The following is a 23,578-nucleotide window of genomic DNA, read 5'->3' as shown; positions in this document are numbered from 1 at the left end:
TTTCAGTATATTTTGTGGACACTTTTCTGTGTCTTTTCCTGAATTTTCCAACAAATGATGCCGTGGCTGCTTTAGACAGGTTACACTGATTTATTTAAACATTTTTGGACAAATAAGATTTGATGTATTTTGACTTGTTTCCACAGACTACACTATAATTTAACTACGGAAACAGTGGCACGGTGCAGTATCCAGGAGTTTAAATAAAGCATACAAGAGGAACATGGACTCGGTCGTCACACTTCTGGATTCTGATTGGCTGATAAAACAATTGCAGACGTTACCATACAGTTTTGAAGCATTATTGAAAATATTCTTGCAACTGTGTAATGATTTAGTTCCACTTCGGTTAGAGATCCTCTGAAAATGTCAATTTTAAGTCACATTATTTAACTTTAAAATATCTTCAGAACAAAATTGAAATCCTGCCTTGTTGGAATATTTTTAACAAAAACTGATTACTTCAAGAGGTACACAGTGGTGTAGTGGTTGGCACTGTCACACACACATAAACGATCAGATTTCAGCACAAGAGCAGAAACTAAACTTTTGCCTCCCGCGACACGATAATGCTGTTATGAGTGACTGCTAAATGCCGCGTGAAAGGCAAGCGCTGCTTTTTGATGATAAATATCCAGAACATTAATTCTGGCTGATTCACAGTGGTGTGGTGGTTAGAACTGTCGCCTCACATTGATTGGGTTCCCGGTTCGAATCCTGGCTGGGGCCCTTCTGTGTGGAGTTTGCATGTTGTCCCCGTGTCTGCGTGGGTTTTCTCCGGGTTCTCCGGTTTCCTCCCACAGTCCAAAGACGTGCAGGTGTTCGGTTCATTGATGACTCTAAATCGCCCGTAGGTGTGAATGGTTGTCTGTCTCTGTTCGTCTCTATGTGTCCTGTGATAGACTGGCATCCTGTCCAGGGTGGACCCCGCCTGGATCAACTCCAGCCCCCCCGACAGGGACAAGCGGTTGAAGATGAATGAAAGAATGAATACTCCAACAAAACCAAGACGACACTTGAGATCCTTCCATCCTAAAAACCAGTTTGTGTTTTATTTCAAACAGTTTGGACGCCATCGTTCCCAAACGTCACTGCATCTACATGTTTCAGACGGCAGCGTGTGCAGCAGCAGCAGCAGCAGCAGCAGCCCCCGCAAACACCCACAATTCAACTTAGAAAAGGATTTAATTCCTTTAAATGTCAAAAAACACAAGTAAAACACTCTGAGGCTGAAGCCACAATAAGAGAAGACGCTTCAGAAAAGACTCAAACACCTTGATTTTTGTTTCTTTTAGTGTTTTATAGAAATCGTCGGCAAAAACAACTTATTTTTCATAAAGATTGAATTCAACGTCACAAATTTGCACCAAAAAAAACCCAAATCAAGGAAGTTTTTAATCTTTTCTGAAGGTTTTTTTTTAATCTTTAGTTGTTTTTAGTATAATCTAAATAGTAAAGTCTGTTGAATGTCTGCGAGGCTGCCGTCACCGCGCACACAAGTTAGTCTCAACGTACAACATCAGAGTGTTAACGACACATTCAGTCACTTTGCGCGCGTCACACACCGCGTTCAGAACATTTACATTCGTGGTGAGTCTGGAAAAGGGGGATTTTAGAGGACAGGACTAACTGTTAAAGGAAAAATCCACTCCCAGACGTCAGCTTTTGTTATTTACTTTGGAAATTAACCCCTAATCTGTGTCATTTCACCGGTGACGTTGGTGTAAATTGATAAGCTCTAACTCTTTGCAGATGACATCCAAGTATATGTAATATTGGATGTCATCTGCAAAGAGTAAGAGCTTCTTTCTAGAGCTTAAAATGTTAAAATACACAATCAACTGCACTTAATTCCCTCAATAAAATGCTAATGAACAGTTTAATGTAGCTTCAGTAGAGTTTGAGTGACGTAAATTGAAAAGCTCTTACTCTTTGCAGATGACATTTACTATTATATATAAAATTGGATGTCATCTGCAAAGAGTAAGAGCTTCTTTCTAGAGCTTAAAATGTTAAAAATAAACAATTAACTGCACAGAACTCTTTTTAGGTGAATAACACAATGCTGATGAACAGTTTAATGTAGCTTCAGTAGAGTTTGAGTGACGTAAATTGAAAAGCTCTTACTCTTTGCAGATGACATCCAATTATATATAAAATTGGATGTCATCTGCGAAGAGTAGGAGCTTCTTTCTAGAGCTAAAAATGTTTAAATACACAATCAGCTGCACTTAATTCCCTCAAGACTCTTTATAGGTGAATAATCAAAACGCTGATGAACAGTCTAATGTAGCATCAGTAGAGTTTGAGTGACGTAACAACAAATGTCTGCTCCGAGCAATAGTTGTTTTTGCAAATTTCGACCATTTATTGTTCAAATTTTAAACATAGCGCAATTAATGGAGGGTGTTTTTAAATGTTATGTTATGAAAAGAGTTTCAAAATAAGACGTTCATTGAAGGTGCGCCTTATAATGCGGAGAATACGGTACTTTAAAGTAGATTTTTCCTTTAACACAGACACAAGGGACAGTTATTGGACAGCTACGTTCTGCACAGCAGTTTCTTGTACTTCTTCAGAGTGAATCTTAATGAAATCAGTCTTTATTTCCTGTGTACTTGCGCGACAAGTTGGATTTGAAATGAGCTAATTTACTTTGGATGTGTTTGGTGTGTGCAGCCGGGAGCCCAGAGGGGTGAGACTTGTTATTTTTAGCTCAAGTCGTGTCGATTCGTTACCAGAATAAAAAGTATTTTGAGACAAAACATCCACTAACGTTTCTTTGTTCTAGGTCTGCTGATTATTTCAAGCAAGCAACTATGTATATTCCAATAATAACATCTGTATTTATGTACACATCAACATCTCTCATCACATTCTTCCGAATTAAACCAAAAAATAAAACTTCAAATATCCAGAGCCGTCTACGCAACAATGGCAGACACGTGAAATTAGTGAAATATATCAAAAACAAGTGAAACATCTATGAAAAATAAGATAAAATAAACATTCAGAATAATATTTATAGTATTTAAATTAACCAAGAGCCTTGTTTTAACAGGTTTTTCAATGCGTCGCCTAGACGACCGGTCCCGTCGATGACCTGTTTACAGTTTTGGGGAAGAACGATTTCCTTTAAACTGCATTTCGTTAAAAGACAGAATCAAAAAAACAGCTTCAAACTGAATCTGTGAACTTTTACCCCCTAAATAATGCGCTTTTGTGCTTGTTTTATGCTCATTTATACAACAAGTGACTTAAAAAACGTCTTTAACGTATGAACACGTCATTTGGTTTGTATGAAAGTAACTCTAAAAGGAGTCCACAGTTCCTGTTTGTGCCTGGATTTATAACCTAGAAGCTGCGTTATCGGAGTTTCAAAACAACGGCAGCGCTGACGGAGACCAAGTGGATCGACCCCACCGAGCTGAACGTGCGGATAAGTTGAGTTTAAGAGACAGGAAGAGGAACAGGAAATAGTGTCGACTTCAACCCAGTGAATGAGGTAAAGTGTAACGACGTGTCGTCTGAAGTCGCTCCCTTTCCTTCTGTCGTTGTGTGAGACGTTCAAGGACTCGAACGCGCAAATTTTCAAGATTTTAACTGCTAATAAGTGATAAAATAATGGGATCAATTGTTACTTTTCTCAACTATTACATTACTTTTGTTCCTGGTGTTAAAATAAAAGACTCAAAACGTGATGAATCATATCAGAATAAAGTATTTTTGTTACAAATTCATGTTTTCAAAAGGGTTTTTCTTGGTTTTTGGAGAGAGAGAGCGACTTCAGATGATGAATTATGGTGTTTTACAGGTCAAGCAGCAGCAGCCATGTTTTTTTATTTTACTGTACATTTTAACATTCAGATAATACTCGACCCGCTGCCGGGAGCCACTCGACGCGTGTAGAATATAAACGCAAAGGCTACGGAGAGCAGGTTTTCCATTCGCTGTCCGTGTGCTGCAGCTCCGTTACTAAGAGCCGTAGGGGGTGAGCTTGTTTGTTACCCAGTCGGGTGGAGGGTCACGAGCTTGGGGGTGTCAAACAAAGTTTAAACAACAAGTATGAAAGAAAGAAAAACAACCCTACATTTGGTTTGTTTGTGCGTTAAAACAACAGAGGTTAAAAAGGAGGTTGTCACCCATCAGACGGCTCAAGTTAGGGAGTCAAGGCTTTAACACGGCTCCTGTTTCTCCTTTCCTTAGAGGACACTAAGGGCGCACTCCCACTGTCCGTCCGTCCCGTGCCCCGTGCTTTAGGGTCCTTGTCCCCCCCTCCAGGCCCGTTTGTACTCACACTACCTGGGCCTCGGAGAATGCTTCTTGCTGCCTATACGTCATCACGCCGTAACACGTCACACGCATTGATGACGTCATGGCGATGCGTGGCTTTGTTTACGAATCTTTCCGTAGACCTCGGAGTTTTTGTGCGTCTTGTCGACTGTTTTTGAATCTTTTCATCGACCAAATCTGCAGTAAACACTCCACCTCCGCATCACACCAACGTGAACCTTTCACCGCCATTGTTTGAAATGTCCGCGCATGGTCCCTCCTTCTTTTTTCTATGTCCCAACAGGCGCACAGGAAATGACCTCAGAACCACCGTAGGCCTCGTGCTCGTACACGTGCGCACGCTCGTGCTCGTACATGTGCAAACGTGCTTTACAAAAGCCCACCTCTCTCAAACGGACCGTGACCGGCAAACGTACCGTGCCAAGACATGGTGTGGTTGCTTCACACTGGTCAAAGGAACCAGACTTTACCCGTGAAACGTGCTTGGGCACGGTACAGATGGACAGTGTGAGTGCGCCCTTAGATGATAAGAATAGTTTAACTGATTGGTCGATGACCAGAAAATGGCAAACGTCTACCGGCTGCAGCTTCTAGAATAGTTTTTCTGTTTTTCAGTAATTGTAAATTGAATATTCTCTGTTTTTTACGCTTTTCTAAGTTGAAAAACAATAATGAAAGCAATTTTTTTAGCCCTGTTAGAGACATTCAACCTCTTCAAGTGTTCATGTCTGTGCGTCTAAGATGATTATTATTAATTAATCCCGACTGTTGTTACCATTAAATGACTCCACAATCTACTGAACTGATCTTGTGAAAGGTCTCAAGGACTAATCAAAACATTAGAAAAGGCCAATAGTGGATTCCTAGAGCTGAGGAAGACTTTCAGGTGCAGATTTGAGGAATAAAACAAAAACAAAGTGTTCATTTAAACAATAATAAGATGTGTCAGCGTTAAATCAGAGGTTGTTACCACCTGTAAATATTCCCATTGTGCTAAATTAGGTTTGAAAAAGACTTAAAACTGCTGAGACTGATTTAAATACAGCATGTTGTTAAGCGTCAGTGGTTAGCGTCACGCAGCATTACGGAGAGCGCCGATTTCATATTGTGGAGAGAAAGAAAATGGTGTTATGTTAAACGTCTGACTGCCTGCCGGAGCCGCAGATGCAGGAGAGGCACTGACGCCGGGTTCAAAACCTTTAAAACGGGATTGGTGGCTGAACCGCTGCAGCAAGGCGGGTGTACGGAGGTGTTAGCTGTCCACAAATAAAGCTTTCATAACATAAAAGAACACTCTAAATACAAACGTTTCACCTGTTCGCAGTGCGGCAGTTTGGATAAAAGGAAACAAAAGTTGTTTCTCTGTACGCGTCCCTTTGAAATGGTACAAATGTGCATAATGTGGCATTTTAAAAATAGTCAAACATGTTGAAACGGCGCAAAACTTTGAAAGTAAACAGCAAAAGGAGACTGTGCTTGCTGTCAAAACCACAAATAGCCTTAAAAAAATAAAAGAGCTAATGCTGTTTAATGTTGAAAATGTTCAGTATCTCGTTTTACACTGTGGCACCAAACATGACCCGTAATGGCACGACACACCAGTCATTTTAAAACTCTCACCAGCCTCTTTCACTCGTCGCTACGTCAGCTAAAATCTTAAAACGGGAAGAGGGTTGTTGGTGTGTGAGGATTATTACTTTTACCAATTTTTTACCTGGAAAACATCGAGATTTTCAAGAGAATTTGGACGAACCGTACATTTGTACATTTGATTTTTTGGTTAAATCCGATTTCTTGAGGTTAAATATATTTAATTTCGTACTGAAAAACAAAAATAAAGAGCCCCGCTGACAGATCTGACATCTCTCTGGTGGCACGCTCTGCTTTTATAACACTGCATGTCATTAGCACCACTTCATGATACAAACACTGCAAAACTAGCGACCGCGTCAAGTGCACGTTCAAGCTCTTCAAGCACTAAAGGGAGTGTCAGTGGTTTTTGTAACGACGGGTTTGGGGCCGTCAGATATTAGTTTCTCTGTCCCCGGATCAAGTTTGTTTGCGGGGTGAACGTATGGTACCTGTGTGTTAGCGTGGAGCTAATTTAGCACGGCATATGATACACACAAAAAAACGCTAAAGAAGACTGTGATGGCGCCGATGGTTACCGTGATGAGGAGGATTACAATCCCGTGTCTCACCGTAAGCAGTCGATTGGTTTCTCTGCGTCGCCTCGACCGGCCCAAACCGCTTTTACCTCCAAAAAAAAAACGGACCGCTGTGCACACGGCGATGTCAGCCTCGTGGATTGGTGTTAACTCTGTGTTCCCAGCTGACGCCCCAGTGCAAAGCAAGCGTTACAGATTCGGCCATCTTTCTTTTTTGTTAAGGTGCTTTTTTGCAGCGTGGGCTCAGAGGATTCGAACGGTCGTAAAAATCCAGGAGGCTGCCATGCGTCCTGCACATGTCTCAACCGATCCGAGTGGCGCTCCAGTGCAAAGCTCCGCCTGCGGGGAATAAAGCCCGGGTACTTATGTGCGCTTACTGGGCAGAGCGGGTGGCAGCCACGAGCGCCTCCCCTTCTCTGTTGAGTCACAGTCTGTTCGGGGATTCACCGCTGGCTGGTTCAGTCTCTGGACTGGTAGAACAGGATGTATCCTGACTCAGAGTTCTTGGAAATGTCCGATGTCAGACCGTAGAACTCCTCGATCGCCTGCGCGTCGATTTTCTGCGAGAGAAGAAGAGAAATTGTCGGAGTTTAGACGTAGAAGCAGAGACGGGGTTTACAGCACAGCTTCAACCACTTACAAGGTGCATGGGAAAAACAACAACAACAACAACAACAACAACAACAACAGCCCAGTTCAGACCAAAGATTTGAGATGACAAAATTGTGTTAGACAGCAACATTTTAGTAAAATAGCCTAGCATAAGGACTGTGATGAGAAGATATTAGCGATTCACTACGCTAAGCACTCGTTTGCCAAGAAATCGTTGATTTTCTAGCGTTGGACAGATCAAATGAGATACAACATGCTATTAAACGGTCTTTAAAACGGACTGTAGGACTCTTTACGCTAGGCCAGGGGTGGGCAACTGAGCCACTGTCCTGCATGTTTTAGGTTTCTCTCCGCTCCAACACACCTGAGTGTGATGCTTCGCTCGTTATCAAGCAGCTGATGCTCGTCACAGTTTGATCATTGTTAGACTCAGGTGTGTTAGAGTAGGGAGGAACCTAAAACATGCAGGACCGTGGCTCTCCAGGACTGGAATTGCCCACCCCTGCGCTACGCTAACCACATCCTGAAACCAGCTCTCGACTTTACTACATGATGGGGCGGAAGTAGCTCAGTCCATAGGTGACTTGGCTGGGAACCGTAGGGTCACTGGTTCAAGTCCCCGTGTGGACCATGTATGGAGCGTGGACTGGTGGCTGGAGAGGTGCCAGTTCATCTCCTGGGCACTTCCGAGGTGCTGTTGAGCAAGGCACCGAACCCCCAACTGCTCGGGGCGCCGGTCACTGGCAGCCCCCTCGCTCTAACATCTCTCCTTAATTGCTTGTATAGGTCCTGTCTGTGCATGTGTGTATTTCGGGTCTGTGTGTGTAACATGTATAATAATAAGAGTGAAATCCCGTGTGGGATTAATAAAGTAATTCTTCTTCTCGTCCGATTCTCAGAAGGAAAGCAAATAAGCGTATTTCCAAAAATGTTGGAACTATTTCTTGAAACAACATTTAGTGCGGCTTTATTCCCATTCTCTAGTTTGCATGTATAATAGTAGCATTCAACTGTTTTTTGGATCATTTCATGAACTAAACGTGTGTTTTTTTTCCATTATGCAATCAAAGTGAAGCGAAAAGAGCACATATTTAAACATTTATAGATATATATATATCACTTTTTGTCAAGTGAATAGTTTGAAAGACAACAACCATAGATCGTATTGCTATGATCTAGATCAGGGGTGTCAAAGTGATCCAGTAAAGGGCCGTGTAGCTGCAGGTTTTCATTCCAACCAAGCAAGAACCTGCAGCCACACGGCCCTTTACTGGATCCCTTTGACACCCCTGATCTAGATGATCTATGTCTTCACTGGAGCGATGCGTAGATGTGTGCACGCTTCTTTAGCTTAACGCATCAGAAAGGCATGTTACTCTCACGTCAGCACATTTCAGATCCTCAGATGTTTTCTCCACAACCTCGGGAAATCAGTTTTTACAGAGACGACCTGACATCTTTAAGGTCTGTGTCAGAAGACTGTAAAACGCTTCCTCACAGTTCACAGCTGTGCCGTTGAACTCTGTTGCGTAACTGTTTCGTCCTGTCCAGGGTGTATCACGCCTGATGTCAGCTGGGATCGGCTCAAGCCCCCCTGCGACCCCAACCCCGACATAAGCGGTTGAAGATGAATGAATGAACGTTTTGTGAGTAAGTAGTGAATATCTTCAGCCTCAGCTCTGACGACTGGTTCTTATTCAGTTTAGCAGCTTTGTCCCAAAAGAGGGGGAGTGAGAAAGAGGCAAAAATTAAACTGCAGACACATCATGAAGTCGCGGCAGCTTGAGTTCCAGGTGGAAAGAGACCAAAAGAGACAGATATAACTTATAGAGAGAACGAAAGCCAGAAAACAAAACAGCCAGACAGCCGGGGGAGAGTAACTCTCCACAAACCATAAAAAATGATTAGTTTGTGTTTCTGCTCTGCAAACTCAGCGGAATCTTCCAGAACTCGGGGAGTTTTTCTGGACCAGATGTCGGAGTGGGCCTCCGTCCCATCGTAGTGGAAAAACACAGCGGTGCTCAGGATCAGTTTTAAACATCAGTCCTCGGTGACCGTGCCTGAGCACTTTCCTCTGTGTTCAAAACAGCAGCGTGACGTCTCGCACCGCCCGAGAGATTAGAAGTCAAATAAACCGTTTTAATTGGGCCAAAGTGGAACCACCGCTGATGAACTGGAGCCGTACTTGGATCAGAAACCAGGAACAAAATGTCAGGTGGTTTCATTCCATTGACACTCATTTATTACTATTATAGAGATGTTCCCGTACCTACAGACATACAGAGAATGACTAACATCTCATCTCATCTTCAGCCTCTTATCCGGGGTCGGGTCTCAGGGGCAGCAGCTTTAGCAGGGGACCCCAAACTTCCCTTTCCCGGGCCACATTAACCAGCTCTAACTGGGGGATCCTGAGGCGTTCCCAGGCCAGTGTGGAGATCTAACCTCTCCACCTGGTCCTGGGTCTTCCCCGAGGCCTCCTCCCAGCTGGACGTGCCTGGAACACCTCCCTAGGGAGGCGCCCAGGGTTCATCCTTACTAGATGATCCTGAACCACCTCAACTGGCTCCTTTCAACGCAAAGGAGCAGCGGCTCTACTCCGAGTTCCTCACGGATGCTGAACTTCTCCCCCTCTCTCTAAGGGAGACTCCAGACCCCCTCCTGAGGAAACACATTTCGGCCGCTTGGACCCTGGACCTGGTTCTTTGGGTCCTGACCCAGCTTTCATGACCACAGGTGAGGGTAGGAACCAGGACTGATTAACTAAAAGACTATTGGACAACGCTTTATTTACTAGGTCCATAATTATAGGTACTCTGTTCAATTGATATACTTCAAACTCATTAAATCCAATTCATTGTAAATGAAATGTATAGTCGACTGCACGTGCCAAAGTGTATCCTGTTTCCCACTAATGACTGAATATTTAGTAGAGTTTAAATGAAGCATTTCCTCATCAGCCTGTAATCAGTATCAAGTTATGACGTCGTTTTCCAGAAACTTTCAAAGGAATTATTAAGAAAACAACTGAGAAAATCCCAGGCACGTAAAATAAAACATCATTTTTGTGAAGAATCGACAGCGTCAGACTGAGAAACTGTTCTGTAAATACTTCTGACTGTTAATACATCGTGTTTTCTCTCACAGCGACGCAACATTCGTCTCTGAAACATATCAGACTTCACAAAACCCTGGAGCGTTCAGCCATCGCGGCGGCACAGTCAGTTAACCGCCGATAGCTTGATTGCTGTGGCATGCCGTTCTTTTTGGCCGTAGAAGAACAACAGAGTGAAAGGTTACTTGGCTGCAGCTGAAACACAGCAGCAGGCCGAGGCTTTGGCCGCGCACTGATGCGGTCGACTGCCAACGACTGAAGAGCTACATCATGATTTTGGCCACGTGCCAGCAAAGCTACACGACTTATTTTCTTTTAATGGGTCGCAGGGTTGGAGACGCTGGTAAATGTCTCCACTTGGACCCATTCATCATCGCATCACGGTCACGGTCACTATGCTGCCGTCAGGTGGGCTGCAGCGTGGATGGTGGCGTGCTGAGAGGTGAGCTGGAAACTGTTAGCTGAGTGCGATCACACATGCTCCGAGGATGTCAGACCGAGTTGTTTCCGCGGAGGATGCCATTTTCTCCTGTCACCTCGTCAGGCAGATGGTTTTTCAGCAGCAGCAGCAGCAGCAGGGGATCAGCTGATCGGGACAAACAACGTCTTCATCTCGTTTCAGTGACGGGCAGAAGTTAATAACCAAAGGGTTTGATGTAGCAGCAAGAGCAGGAGAGGAAGAAGAGGCAGTAGAAGAGGATGAAGAAGAAGAAGAAGAGGATGAAGAAGAAGAAGTAGAAGAGGATATAGAAGAAGTAGAAGAGGATGAAGAAGAAGTAGAAGAGGATGAAGAAGAAGTAGAAGAGAATGAAGAAGAAGAAGTAGAAGAGGATATAGAAGAAGTAGAAGAGGATGAAGAAGAAGTAGAAGAGGATGAAGAAGAAGTAGAAGAGAATGAAGAAGAAGAAGTAGAAGAGGATGAAGAAGAAGTAGAAGAGAATGAAGAAGAAGTAGAAGAGGATGAAGAAGAAGAAGAGGATGAAGAAGAAGTAGAAGAGAATGAAGAAGAAGTAGAAGAGGATGAAGAAGAAGTAGAAGAGGATGAAGGATGAATGAATGGTTGTCTGTCTCTGTTTGTCTCTATGTGCCCTGTGATAGACTGGCGTCCGGTCCAGGGTTGACCCCGCCCCACGACCCCGACAGGGACAAGCGGTTGAAGATGAATGAATTTGGGGTTGCAACAGAGAAGAGCAAAGCCTTCATATAAGTATCTAGCACACTGTTAAAGTTCAACTTAAAAGCAGTTAAACTTTGTAAAGTGGAAGCTTGCACGTGTTTGTCACTTAACTAAATGGAGGAAAGTCTCTCTCTCTTACCTCTACGATGTCGTCGTCGAACAGCAGCCAGAAGCCGTGGCTCTTGACGATGGTGATGTAGTGTCCGCGGTTGGGACCACTGCGGAGAGGAGGAGCGACAGGTGAGAGAAGCGGTGACAACAGGATCTGAAAGGCATCGCACTCACGGCTAAACATGGAGGTTTCTGGTGATTAGGGCCGGGCAACTGATCAAAATTAATTTTGATGAATTCATGGTCCCTCCTTCTTTTTTTCTATGTCCCAACAGGCGCACAGAAAATGACGTCAGAACACATGTGCTTTACAAAAGCCCACCTCTCCCAAACGGACCATTTGCCCGTCGCGCAACCTCGCGCAGACTCGCGCAGACTCAATCAGACTCGCGCAGACTGACGCAAACCTCACGCAACCTCACTCAGACTCACTCAGACTCAATCAGCCTCAGGCAGACTCACGCAGACTCACGCAGACTCAGGCAGACTCAGGCAGACTCAGGCAGACTCAGGCAGACTCAGGCAGACTCAGGCAGACTCAGGCAGACTCAGGCAGACTCAGGCAGACGCACGCAGACGCACGCAGACGCACGCAGACGCACGCAGACACACGCAGACGCACGCAGACTCAGGCAGACTCAGGCAGACTCAGGCAGACTCAGGCAGACTCAGGCAGACTCACGCAGACTCACGCAGACTCACGCAGACTCACGCAGACTCACTCAACTTCACTCAGACTCACGCAGACTCACGCAGACTCAATCAGACTCAATCAGACTCACGCAACCTCACGCAGACTCACACAAACTCACCCAGACTCACGCAAACTCACGCAGACCTTAGTGTTTGGGCACGGTACGGATGGACAGTGTGAGTGCGCCCTAAGGCGAATCACAGGTCATTTCAGAAAGAGACAAACACACCTATTGGCTCAGGACAGAGAGGGAAAGCTACAGAAGAGCTCTCCCTCTCTGTCTCTCTCTTCAAATTCTGCTTTTTTCATCCTGCCCTTTCTAAGAGCAAGAGAGGAGTGATAAGAAGAACCTACCTGCCACAGTGTACAACGACAGCCACCAGGTCGTACATGCGGTCGGGGTTGGTGGCGTCCCCGGACGTGTTGAAGAGGCGGAGCTCCAAAGGGAAGACGACGCGATAGGACAGTTTGGTGTAGCGGTGCAGCTGGTCCATGTATTTAAAGCGCTTCAGGTGGAGGGCGAGGATCATCGGAAGCTTTTTTACCCTCATCCTAACGGAGAGAGCAAATTCACCACATTTTACTTTCTAAAAATTGCAAAGAAAATTTCCAAACGGAGATGAAATAAAGTGCTAATAATAGGTCAGTGGAAAAAAAACCCAGGAGGGAATCACACAAAGACAGGCTGTAAGGGCTAAAAGCTTTCCATGCTGACGCCGTCACTGTTCCAGACCCCCTATCGGGAACGAGAAGTGTCTTTTAAGACTCCTAAATTGGCCGGACCTCTGCCTCTGCTTAGTGTTAATGCGCGGTGCTATCGCCAGTGACAGCAAGGCCCTTTCAAACTAATGGACGTTACTCTGTGCACTTAGCAGGCGCTCCTAAAAACACGCTGTCTGGTATGCATAAAAGCCCGGGACAGACGTTCTGTCAGCCGGTCTGTTTGTCCGGCGGTTGTAAGGCCGCCACGCCGTGGTTAATAATAGGCATCTTGACCAAGATCAACATGTCAGAACGAAACAGGAAGGCCCTGAATGATAATTTCCTGTTTCTCCACCAATTGAGTCCCTGTTTCTGCTCTTGACTGATTGACTTTTATTCATGCGTTATAGACAGAACATGATCAAATAACATGTTAAAGGGAAAACGCTTATTTCCAACATAATTCAAAGACGTTAGAAGACAAAACCGAAACACAAAGAAGCACACGACCTTCAACATAATCCTGAAAACCAACAACTAAGCACCACTCTTAAAGAGAACGATCACTCACCTTTTCTGGGCTTCCTGTTTGCTGCGACACTGCTCGCAGTAGTATTTGTATTCACTACATAACGTCTCTGTGTTGCTGAAGCCCCTGGTAACAAAAACACAACAGTACACATTTAGCAACACCAAACAAAGATCTCCTAAAGTCCTAGGGCGCACTCACACTGTCCATCCGTACCGTACCCAAGCACGTTTCATTGGTAAAGTCTAGTTCGTTTGACCAGTTTGAGTGCAACCAAACCGCGCCTAGCTGTTGCACGCTTGCTGTTCACGGTCCGTTTGGGAGAGGTGGGCTTTTGTAAAGCATGTTTGCAGATGTACGAGCACGAGCGTGCACATGTGTACGAGAACGAGGCCTACGGCGGTTCTGAGGTCATTTCCTGTGCGCCTGTTGGGACGTAGAAAAAAGAAGGAGGGACCATGCGCGGACATTTAAAACAATGGCGGTGAAAGGTTCACGTTGGTGTGATGCGGAGGTGGAGTGTTTACTGCAGATTTGGTCGATGAAAAGATTCAAAAACAGTCGACAAGACGCACAAAAACGCCGAGGTCTACTGAAAGATCTGGAAACAAAGCCACGCATCGCCATGACGTCATCGATGTGTGTGACGTGTTACGGCGTGATGACGTATAGGCAGCAAGAAGCATTCTCCGAGGCCCAGGTAGTGTGAGTACAAACGGGCCTGGAGGGGGGGACAAGGACCCTAAAGCACGGGGCACGGGACGGACGCACAGTGGGAGTGCGCCCCAAAGACTGGTTTTAAGAGCGCCTCGTTACCTGAGACAGTGCGTGATGGAGGTGTTCTGCTCCACATCCACCGACAGATCCAGGAAGTCCTCGTCTTTACTGCTCACCTGCAACGAAAGTGATGTCACAGTAATGCGTCCTTGCGGTCGAACAAATGGGTTAAAAGCATTTCCTCCTCAAAACAAACAGAGTTTACATGGAAAAAGGATGTTTTTGTCTCGCTTACAGCTTCACAGTTGAGGCAGCGGGTCTCGTTGGTCAGCGTTCCCTGGAAGATCTCATGGACCCACGTCTGTTGGGTCTCCTTTCCTCCTTCCCCTTCTCCTCCCCCTCCTCCTCCTCCACCTCCCTCACTTCCCCCTCCCGTCACTCCTCCTCCTCCGTTCTGCACCAGTTTCCCGTTCTGCTGCCGCTCCTGGCTCTTCTCCTCCTGCAGCAGGTCTGCGATGGTGTTGAGGAGGTAGTTGAGGAACTCGTGGGCGTCCTGCTGCATGTAGTTGTCGAACAACTCTGCGAAAAGACGGAGGAAGTGAAGGAGGAAGTGTTGAAGAGAGAGAGAGAAGAGAAAATAAACAACCTCAGCGTGTGTTGGCGCGGAGAAATGGGGCCAATCAAGACCTCTTCTTCATCCTCTGCTTCCCGCTCCAGGATTTGGCTGACAATTATATTTCCTCAGCTGTGAGATTAACGTCTCTGCTGAGATCTCCCTGCTCTCCCCCACCGCGCTCTCCGCCTCATCCCTTTCTCCCTCACCTGTCAGTTAACTCATCTGTGACTCGACTGATGAAAGAACATTTCAGATTTTTAAACACCTGGTGTTCGATGGATTTTAGTTTTGTTGCTGAGAGACATACGGGGAAGTCGTGCGTTTGGGTTTTTTCTGACAGAAGCGACAGCTGCACGTTCGAGGCAGAGCTGTGAAGTCTGAACTCTCAACAGTCAAATATTACACCGTGAGGATACTCTACCATTTTCTTTTCTCAGGCGGGAGATGAATTTCTTGGGAGGGATGACTCCGACTTTCTTCTTTTGCGTGGCGATGCTGTTGAACAGGTCGGACAGGCAGGTGAGGAGGGACTCCTTACGACGCGGCTGCACCTGAAAGGAGGAGGAGCACACGCCAAAAAACACCCAGACAGTTGATTCACTCTGATGTACTACTGGAGAGATGCCAGTTCATCTCCTGGGCACTGCTGAGGTGCTGTTGAGCAAGGCACCGAACCCCAAACTGCTCAGGGCGCCAGTCCACTGGCAGCCCCCTCGCCATGACATCGCTCCATGTCAGAGCGAGTGTGTGTGTGTGTAACATGAATAATAACAGAGTGAAAAAATCGAATTGCGGGATTAATTAAGTAATTCTTCTTCTTCTTCTTCTTCTTCTTCTACAGGGCTGTATAAATCATAGGTGAGGTGAGGCCACAGTCCGCCTGAACTTGGACGTGTTATCTGATCTATGGGAGTGATATCAGAAAACCATAACAGGCAGCGTGATACTGCTGATCTATGAAAAGTATATTAAACTCATAAATCCAGGTGAGTGGTTACAGCAGTGGTTTAACAACAACAAAAAAAAACGTTCTCGATGTCTAATCTGATGTATATTCCTGCTGGAAAAGACCATGGGATGCTTTTACGCCGTAGTTACACTTGAATTACTTAAAAGATTAAACTGAATGAATGAACATTAAACATATTATCGTCTAAAAATTAAAATGGTAGTAATTGATTATGATGGAGAACGTCTAATGCAACGGCTGTAATCTAATTAATGGCAAATGCAACAAGTTTTTCCTTTTTATTACAATTTCCTGTAAAAATCAGGCTGTTCTGGTCATGAACACACAGAGAAGGGTGGTGTATGTAGACGCAGCAGAGTTTTGTTTATCTGCTGCACTGATTCTGTCAGTGGCGTGTGGCTGCTGTACAAACACGAGGGCGGGAACGCTGCGGTGCATCTCTCATCACTTACCTTGTACGCCAACACCTTCTCCCTGAACGGTCGACAGAAATACAGCGCCTGCAGCACTGAGTTACAGTAGCAGGTGTTGCCAAACTAGAAAAAAAGAGAAAGACAGATACAGGACTGAGGGGAAGGGCATGTTACCGCTCCTGAGGTGTATGTTGTTACATCTGAACCCATGTGAGAGGCGGCGACGTGTGACCGACACTTACGTTGACCAATCCAAAGTAGTGTTCATTAACGGGAAACTGTTCCGGTCCAATCTCCTTTTCCAAGGCAGAGGCATTGGCGCCCTGAAGAAGAAGAAGAGAAACGTTAAATGGTATCCCCTGAAAGACGTACAGTAAAATAAATGTGTCTTTTACGTAAAACGGTCCGAATCCCTCCTTTGTATATATAATAAATAAAAAGATATGAATATGTACTCAGTTCTGCCTCTCTGCTGCTGTTATCAGTATCCTGATAAAATACAACAAAACATTGAGCTGAACACAAAAGGCAGCGTTAAATAGGAATGACGGCGACATTGAAAGTGCACTTATCCACCAATACTCACTTTCAACTAACTAAAAAAATGTGTAATTTGTACAAGTTGATATTGCGATGGCGATACAGAGAGAAAGAGATCATTAGTAAAAAAAATGGTCCGAATCCCTCCTTTGTCCTCTTGATTCCTCCTCATTGTTTTCTGTTTTCCTGCTTTATTTCCTTGTTTCTACCTTTTACCTGTGTCTGTCTTTCATAACGTCACATTTTTTCATTCATTGATTCAATTAAATGCATGCAAGCGCAGAGATATCACACAAAGTGGCTTGTCCCACCACATTATCTGTGCTTTAAAATGCCTTTTCACTTCAGGGTTTTGAAAGAAATGCTGTGTATTTGACTAAAACCACACAAATATTACCCAAAATATCAAACTGAAGGAGATCAGGACAGATTACTGTAATTTGAAAACCTTTTTAATGCCAAATTTAACCAAGTCTGGAACCAACACAAACCCATAATAACTGTTCTTCATTGCGGGTCATAACTGGCTAAAATGCACTTGTAAAGGAGTCAAATCATGGCGGATATATCCCACTGTTGTCATGTGGATGTGCGTGTGTTATTAAAGGCCACTTCCTGATTTTGTGGCCCAAAATCCTCACATCCTCATCTGTGAACTGAGGGCGCACTCACACTGTCCGTCCGTACCATGCCCCGTGCTTTAGGGTACAAATAATGTGAAGAGAGAGAAAATTCAGAATGTCAAAGTAAAATGTGTGCACAAATGATGTCAACAGTGAGTTTACGCAAACACAAACTTTGAGTATCCACACTGCGTGAGACACTGAAATCGCACATGCACAAACACATTGAAGGCGGAGTCGTTCATGTTCAAATTCTTCCTAAACGCTGTGAGACGTGACAGAAAGGTAAGAACTGCTTGGAGTCTACGCTTAAAATGCTAGATGTGGTTTTCCAAAGATGCTGCCAAAACAACACAGTGCATAAAGTAAGCACAGCAAAACTGGATTGCGTTCAGTCTGACTTCCAGAAATCAAATATTATATTAAGACAGGAGGGAGGACGGGAGGACGGGGGGACGGTGGTGATGATGATGATAACGATGATGCAGCTTTTCCTTCAGGGCTGAATGACTACACAAGTGTGGCCACTCACTGGTTACTCATCATCACACTGCAGTCCATGTAAAGTCAACGAGGAGGGGAACAAATTGTGGACTCTGCGGAGGTTATTTATCAAACAGCGCCACGTTCCAAACATGACAGGGTTGTAAACAAAGCCAGAGCACGCGGAGAAGGCGAGCTTTCTGATGATGGAAAGGGCAACAGACGGGAAGACGAATATCCGTCTGGAGAAGGTTTTTTCGCTTCAAACCGAGCTGTAAACACGCGGATTGAGGTGTTTACAGCTCGGATTGAGGCGTCGGGTTTGCGGTGACGTTTCTGAAATGACTCCTGAGTTGATGGAAATGAAGGTGAACTGCAGGGCAGCTCGACAAACCTGTTTTAAAGAAGACGGCTTCAGTGAAAACTAGATTGCAGACTAGACAGTAGGGGTGAATGAGTGTTCTGTTAGACGCTGTGATTGTGTTCGCATCAAAAGTATTTTGCTGCCTGACAATTTGATTTTCTGATTTGAAGGAAATAAACATGTTTTTGAGAAATCCTTGTTATTATTAAACAAAATAAGCTGCACACAAATATCACTAATCTGTCTACAATTAGCAAAAATGGCGACGTTCATGGTCACTATGTGTGTCGACTTGTTCTTTGGCTCTTTTATGAACTTTATTGACCCCCTCCCACACACACACACACACAAGCACACGCACGCACCGATGACCAACGGCTGTCTGCAGCATCACTAACATGGCGGCGTATTTACATCTAGCCCGGAAAGGTCGCCACAGACACGGATATTGGACTAAATACAACTTTTTTTTCCGGTTCACCTTTGTCAAATCACAAACTGGCGGCTTTTGGACAGGATGACGACAGAAACGTGTCTTCTTTGTCATGTCGCTTGCCGTTGCGAAGTCCTCCGTCAGTTTAAAGGTAACGCTCTATTATTGTTGTTTTTCTCACGTTTTCGGCGCCGTTGCTTCCTGGTTTATTTTATTTCCGGGTCAAAAGCCACAGCCGCGGAGTGGGGAGCATGCGCAGACGAGAAACCCAACAATAACCAGAGAACACTGTTTACGTGTGCGAATAGTCGGGGAGCTGAAGGAGCGCTCTAGGTCTGTTAACCGGGGTACGGTGTTTACATGGTGCCCTCAACCTGAATAAAGATCAGGTTTTTAAACTGCATGCTCATCTTCAGCCTCTTATCCGGGGTCGGGTCGCGGGGGCAGCAGCTTTAGCAGGGGACCCCAAACTTCCCTTTCCCGGGCCACATTAACCAGCTCTAACTGGGGGATCCTGAGGCATTCCCAGGCCAGTGTGGAGATCTAATCTCTCCACCTGGTCCTGGGTCTTCGCGGAGGCCTCCTCCCAGCTGGATGCCCCTGGAACACCTCCCTAGGGAGGCGCCCAGGGTTCATCCTTACCAGATGATCCTGAACCACCTCAACTGGCTCCTTTCAACGCTTCTTCCCAAAATGCTGCTCCAGTCCGATGTGAGAGGTGTAGCTGCCTAGCTCTGGTCTGTGCAGCAGTGACTTTCACAGCTTCACAAGCTAAAAAATTGATTTTCTGAAAAAGCTAAATACCTTCCGGGCAGCAACTGGTCGACTGCCAAACAGACTGAACAAACCTGCCAGACACAGCTAATATTCAGCCCTGTTAGTATTTGTCCAGAGGGTGCTGGTAATTTGCCACAATGATGCTGGCCTTCACACTTCAAAAAGGGGTCACACGGTCTGATGTGTGTGTGTGTGTGTGTGTGTGTGTGTGTGTGTGTGTGTGTGTGTGTGTGTGTGCTCTGTAAAACACAGTGCATGTATTGACTAACAGCTTTCAGCACGCACACACACACACACACACACACTCTCGACTGCGGCAGACAATCTCCGTGGCATCTGCCTGCCCGTCTGTCATGAAAGGTGCGGCGGGTAGAAACGGGATAAGTTACAGTCAAAAGTTAATCTTCTGGCTCCCCCCCCCCCCCCCCCCGCATCGCTCTGTGATTTAGCTTTGCTGCAAAAGCACCGCAGACGTCGCTGTCACATTAAACGCCATTGGAAGCAGTGATACAGTTTTAACTTTGACCTTTTTGGGTTGCCGTCCTTCAGCTGTGGGAATCTACACCAAAGCTCCTGTGTTTCATAGCGTCCACCGGCTGATGGTGTCTATTGGTGCGTTCAAGGTTGGACCCAGAGGTCGGAGCTGGGAAAGACGTCACACCTGAGTTATCAGCGTTTCAGTTACAAAGTCGGAAAAAAAGAAACCTGACTCCGCCAGATGGATTGATTCGCATTTGCTCAGCAGATCCATCTGGGAACTCCCGTTTGGAGATCGTTTGGGAAGGGGCGAAAATACTGGCTGCTGATTGGATAAACCAACTGTCCATCACCACCTATGTTGGTGATAGACGGGCCAAATCAACCAATCAGACCAACGAAGCACATGATCTACTAACAAAGCGTCAAGGCAAAGTAAACAACATGTCGGTAAAGGATATTCGCTGTTTGTGTAACATGAATTTACAGATAAAAGACACAATTTCAGGAGCCCGGTCCATATTCAACAGAAGGATCCAAGAGAAAAAAGCGATAGCAAGCGGCTTGCTCGATACCTGCACTCATGTCATCCGCGGAAGCCGCTGTTGTTTACACTGAACTTTGAGCCGCCGCAAAACCAATGCTGATTGGTTTGGTCGCTTGGGCAACCTCCAAATTATCTCTGCCGCAAGTTACCAGACTGATCTGAGAGTGAAATACAACGGTGCTCGCAAGATCAGGACGGTGCTCGCAAGGTCAGGACGGTGCTCGCAAGATCAGGACGGTGCTCGCAAGATCAGGACGGTGCTCGCAAGATCAGGACGGTGCTCGCAAGATCAGGACGGTGCTCGCAAGATCAGGACGGTGCTCGCAAGATCAGGACGGTGCTCGCAAGATCAGGACGGTGCTCGCAAGATCAGGACGGTGCTCGCAAGGTCAGGACGGTGCTCGCAAGGTCAGGACGGTGCTCGCAAGGTCAGGACGGTTCTCGCAAGATCAGGACGGTGCTCGCAAGATCAGGGCGGTGCTCGCAAGATCAGGGCGGTGCTCGCAAGATCAGGGCGGTGCTCGCAAGATCAGGGCGGTGCTCGCAAGATCAGGGCGGTGCTCGCGAGATCAGGGCGGTGCTCGCAAGATCAGGGCGGTGCTCGCAAGATCAGGGCGGTGCTCGCAAGATCAGGGCGGTGCTCGCAAGATCAGGACGGTGCTAGCAAGATCAGGACGGTGCTCGCAAGGTCAGGACGGTGCTCGCAAGATCAGGGCGGTGCTCGCAAGATCAGGACGGTGCTCGCAAGATCAGGACGGTGCTCGCAAGATCAGGACGTTGCTCGCAAGATCAGGACGGTGCTCGCGAGGCTAGGAAAAAGTAGCCAACGGCCAAAAACAGAGGAGGAAACAAAAAATTTGTCAACGACCTCGGGGGTTGTTCCAGTTGACAGTTCCGACCCGGAGCTCGGAAATCCCGACATCCGAGTACAACTGGAACGCACCAATAGACACCATCAGCTGGTAGAGCAGGGCTGCTTAACCTGACCTCAGGATCAATACAATATTATATTTTATTATTTGAGCCTTTTTTAAAGTCATTTAGGAGCAATTATGATTTAAAAGTAGGGATGCACAATAATATCACCAACCTATCTGTATCGGACGTTACTGACTGACTGTCTCTCTCTGTCATCTGTCCGTCTTTGTGTCTGTCTTTGTCTCCCTCTGTCCATCTGTCCATCTTAGTGTTTAACGAAGACAGATTTATTACTTATTCTTAAGAATCCAAAAATGCAAACTTACGTGATTAATTATGATCTTAGCAAAATACTATGTATATACAATTAATTGTCTTAACAAACTATACCCAACTTTTATCATTTTAAAGATACAGATTTTGAATCATATTGACTATCAACTTAAAACTTAAAAATAATAATAAATTGGAAAAAACTATTATGATTATTCAGGCATTTCAAATTTACTCCTATAGTTGAATTGACTTTGATTTTTTAAATAATTTACACTTCCAAAAATAATAATTCAAAATAACCAAATCTGTTAAATTATGACTTTGAAGTCAACATAAGTATTTTTAATAATATGGCTTAAATGTACTCCTAGTTTAGCAGACGCCAAACCTTTTATTTGTGTTATTCTTAATTAATTCATCATGTTTTACTGTCTTTCTACATTTTAATTTAGCTTATTACTATTTCTACATTTATAAATATATTTTAATATTGTGTAAGGCTCTGGAACATGTAAAAATAATGTTTTATATGCATCTTTTTAATAATAAAAAAATAAATAAAAGATAGCAAGAAGTCAGCTGGTTGGGGTGTTTACATTCACTTGCCGTGCTAATGTTTAGCTAGCCATTCCTATTTAATGCGCAACAACTATAATAATAATAAATAAATAATAATAATAAAGTAGCTGTAAAATAAAAGTGTAAAACCGTTATTGTGTTTTTTATCTATGTGAGTAAATAAGTTAAACAGCCACAGAGGGCTAGCGTTGAGGCTAGCAGGCTAAGTTACCCTGTGATGTTAGCACACATGCTAACGGAGCAGCTAGCGTTAGCCTGGGTGTATATCAGCGGGCAAACGTCAGCGTTACAGCCGGAAATCAGGCTCCTTACCATCGTACAAATCGAGGCGATCTTTCGGACTGTCATCAGTATTTCCATCCGTACGCCGCCATGTTGGACCGAACCCCGATGTTGAAATGTTCAGAGCCGTTAACGGCTGCACAGTTCCGGGAGCTTCTCCTTCTTCTGTCCGTTGGTGCTGTTAACCATAGACATATAAAGAGTAGATGCCGCATCGAACGTTGGGCCGCGAGAAATGCGGCCGCCATCTTGGATCGGTCCTTCTCCCAGATCAGTTCTATGAGTGACTCGTTGAGCCTCTGAGTTGAGCAGCAGAAGGAACAAGATGCCAGAGCCCTGTGCAGCGTATTCCTGCTCTAATCTAATATTACAATATTACAATTCATAATCAGTACGGTACAGTACAATTTTAAACAATTAGACATAAATCCATGCATTTTTGAATGTTATAGTGAGTCCCTCAGGCTGTGGCAGGTAGATAAATATTTAGCTGCCAGAGGAGCTGCTGTCCCTTATTTTATTATTATTATCTTGTCACAGTAGAGGCATGGAGATTAGCCTCCGTGGGAATGTTAGTTAATTTACCCCCCGGCCAGATGTGTGTGTGTGTGCATGCCTGTGTAGATATGAAAGGAGAAGCAGGGAGGAGAGGGGTTGTCGTACATGTGGGCCAGTGTAAATGGTTGCACATTTCCAGCAGTAGGTCAGCGGAGGATGTGCTGTGGTTTCATGAGAGGAAGACACTTCAGAGACAGTTCATCTCAGGTCACCTCAGATATTCTCAGTTTTGTTTTTTTTTAATATTGAACATGACTTTGAGATGAATTATGAGATAATTTTTCATGTCATGTCACTTTTTTTTTTAAAGTTTAGACTATCAAAGGAGAAGTGACAGAATCTGACCAATATCCTTTGCTGTTAAACTGTTTCATCAAACAGGAGCAACATGATGTGGGGTTTATTATAAAGAATGAATCAGAGATTTACGAGGCAAGCGTGAACATGTATTTCCACTCTGTGCCCGATATTCTCACAGCTGAACTAAATGTTCCATACATTTTTACTTGGTTCTCCACAACTCAACTTAAAGCAGGACGAACGTCACATGTTTGTAAACCAGAACTGATGAGTCCAGGCTTTTTTAGTTCAGTTGTACCACAGA

General features: G+C 45.0%; 1 protein-coding gene across 1 annotated transcript; it reads right to left on the bottom strand.

Annotated features, from left to right (window-relative positions):
- Positions 1 to 1,073: 1,073 nt before the first annotated feature.
- Positions 1,074 to 22,588, bottom strand: usp12b (ubiquitin specific peptidase 12b). The gene is made up of 10 exons (XM_083937457.1): positions 22,447 to 22,588; positions 16,360 to 16,440; positions 16,157 to 16,240; positions 15,156 to 15,285; positions 14,414 to 14,697; positions 14,218 to 14,294; positions 13,444 to 13,527; positions 12,525 to 12,722; positions 11,505 to 11,583; positions 1,074 to 7,021 (listed from the first exon to the last, which is right to left on the bottom strand). The coding sequence occupies exons 1-10, from the start codon at positions 22,492 to 22,494 to the stop codon at positions 6,920 to 6,922; spliced, it is 1,167 nt and encodes a 388-aa protein (XP_083793583.1). The 5' UTR covers positions 22,495 to 22,588; the 3' UTR covers positions 1,074 to 6,919.
- Positions 22,589 to 23,578: the final 990 nt, after the last annotated feature.

This window comes from Echiichthys vipera, assembly GCF_963691815.1.
Source record: "Echiichthys vipera genome assembly, chromosome: 22".
NCBI classification, from domain to species: domain Eukaryota; kingdom Metazoa; phylum Chordata; class Actinopteri; order Perciformes; family Trachinidae; genus Echiichthys; species Echiichthys vipera.
This window is presented reverse-complemented; position numbering and strand designations above follow the sequence as displayed.

Excerpts from the sequence above, each read along its gene's own strand:
- usp12b (XM_083937457.1), bottom strand. The coding sequence starts at position 22,494 with ATGGAAATACTGATGACAGTCCGAAAGATCGCCTCGATTTGTACGATG. Across the intron at positions 13,528-14,217 it reads TCCATCACGCACTGTCTCAG|GGGCTTCAGCAACACAGAGA; the intron begins GTAACGAGGCGC and ends TTTTGTTACCAG. Across the intron at positions 12,723-13,443 it reads AAACAGGAAGCCCAGAAAAG|GATGAGGGTAAAAAAGCTTC; the intron begins GTGAGTGATCGT and ends TCTCTCCGTTAG.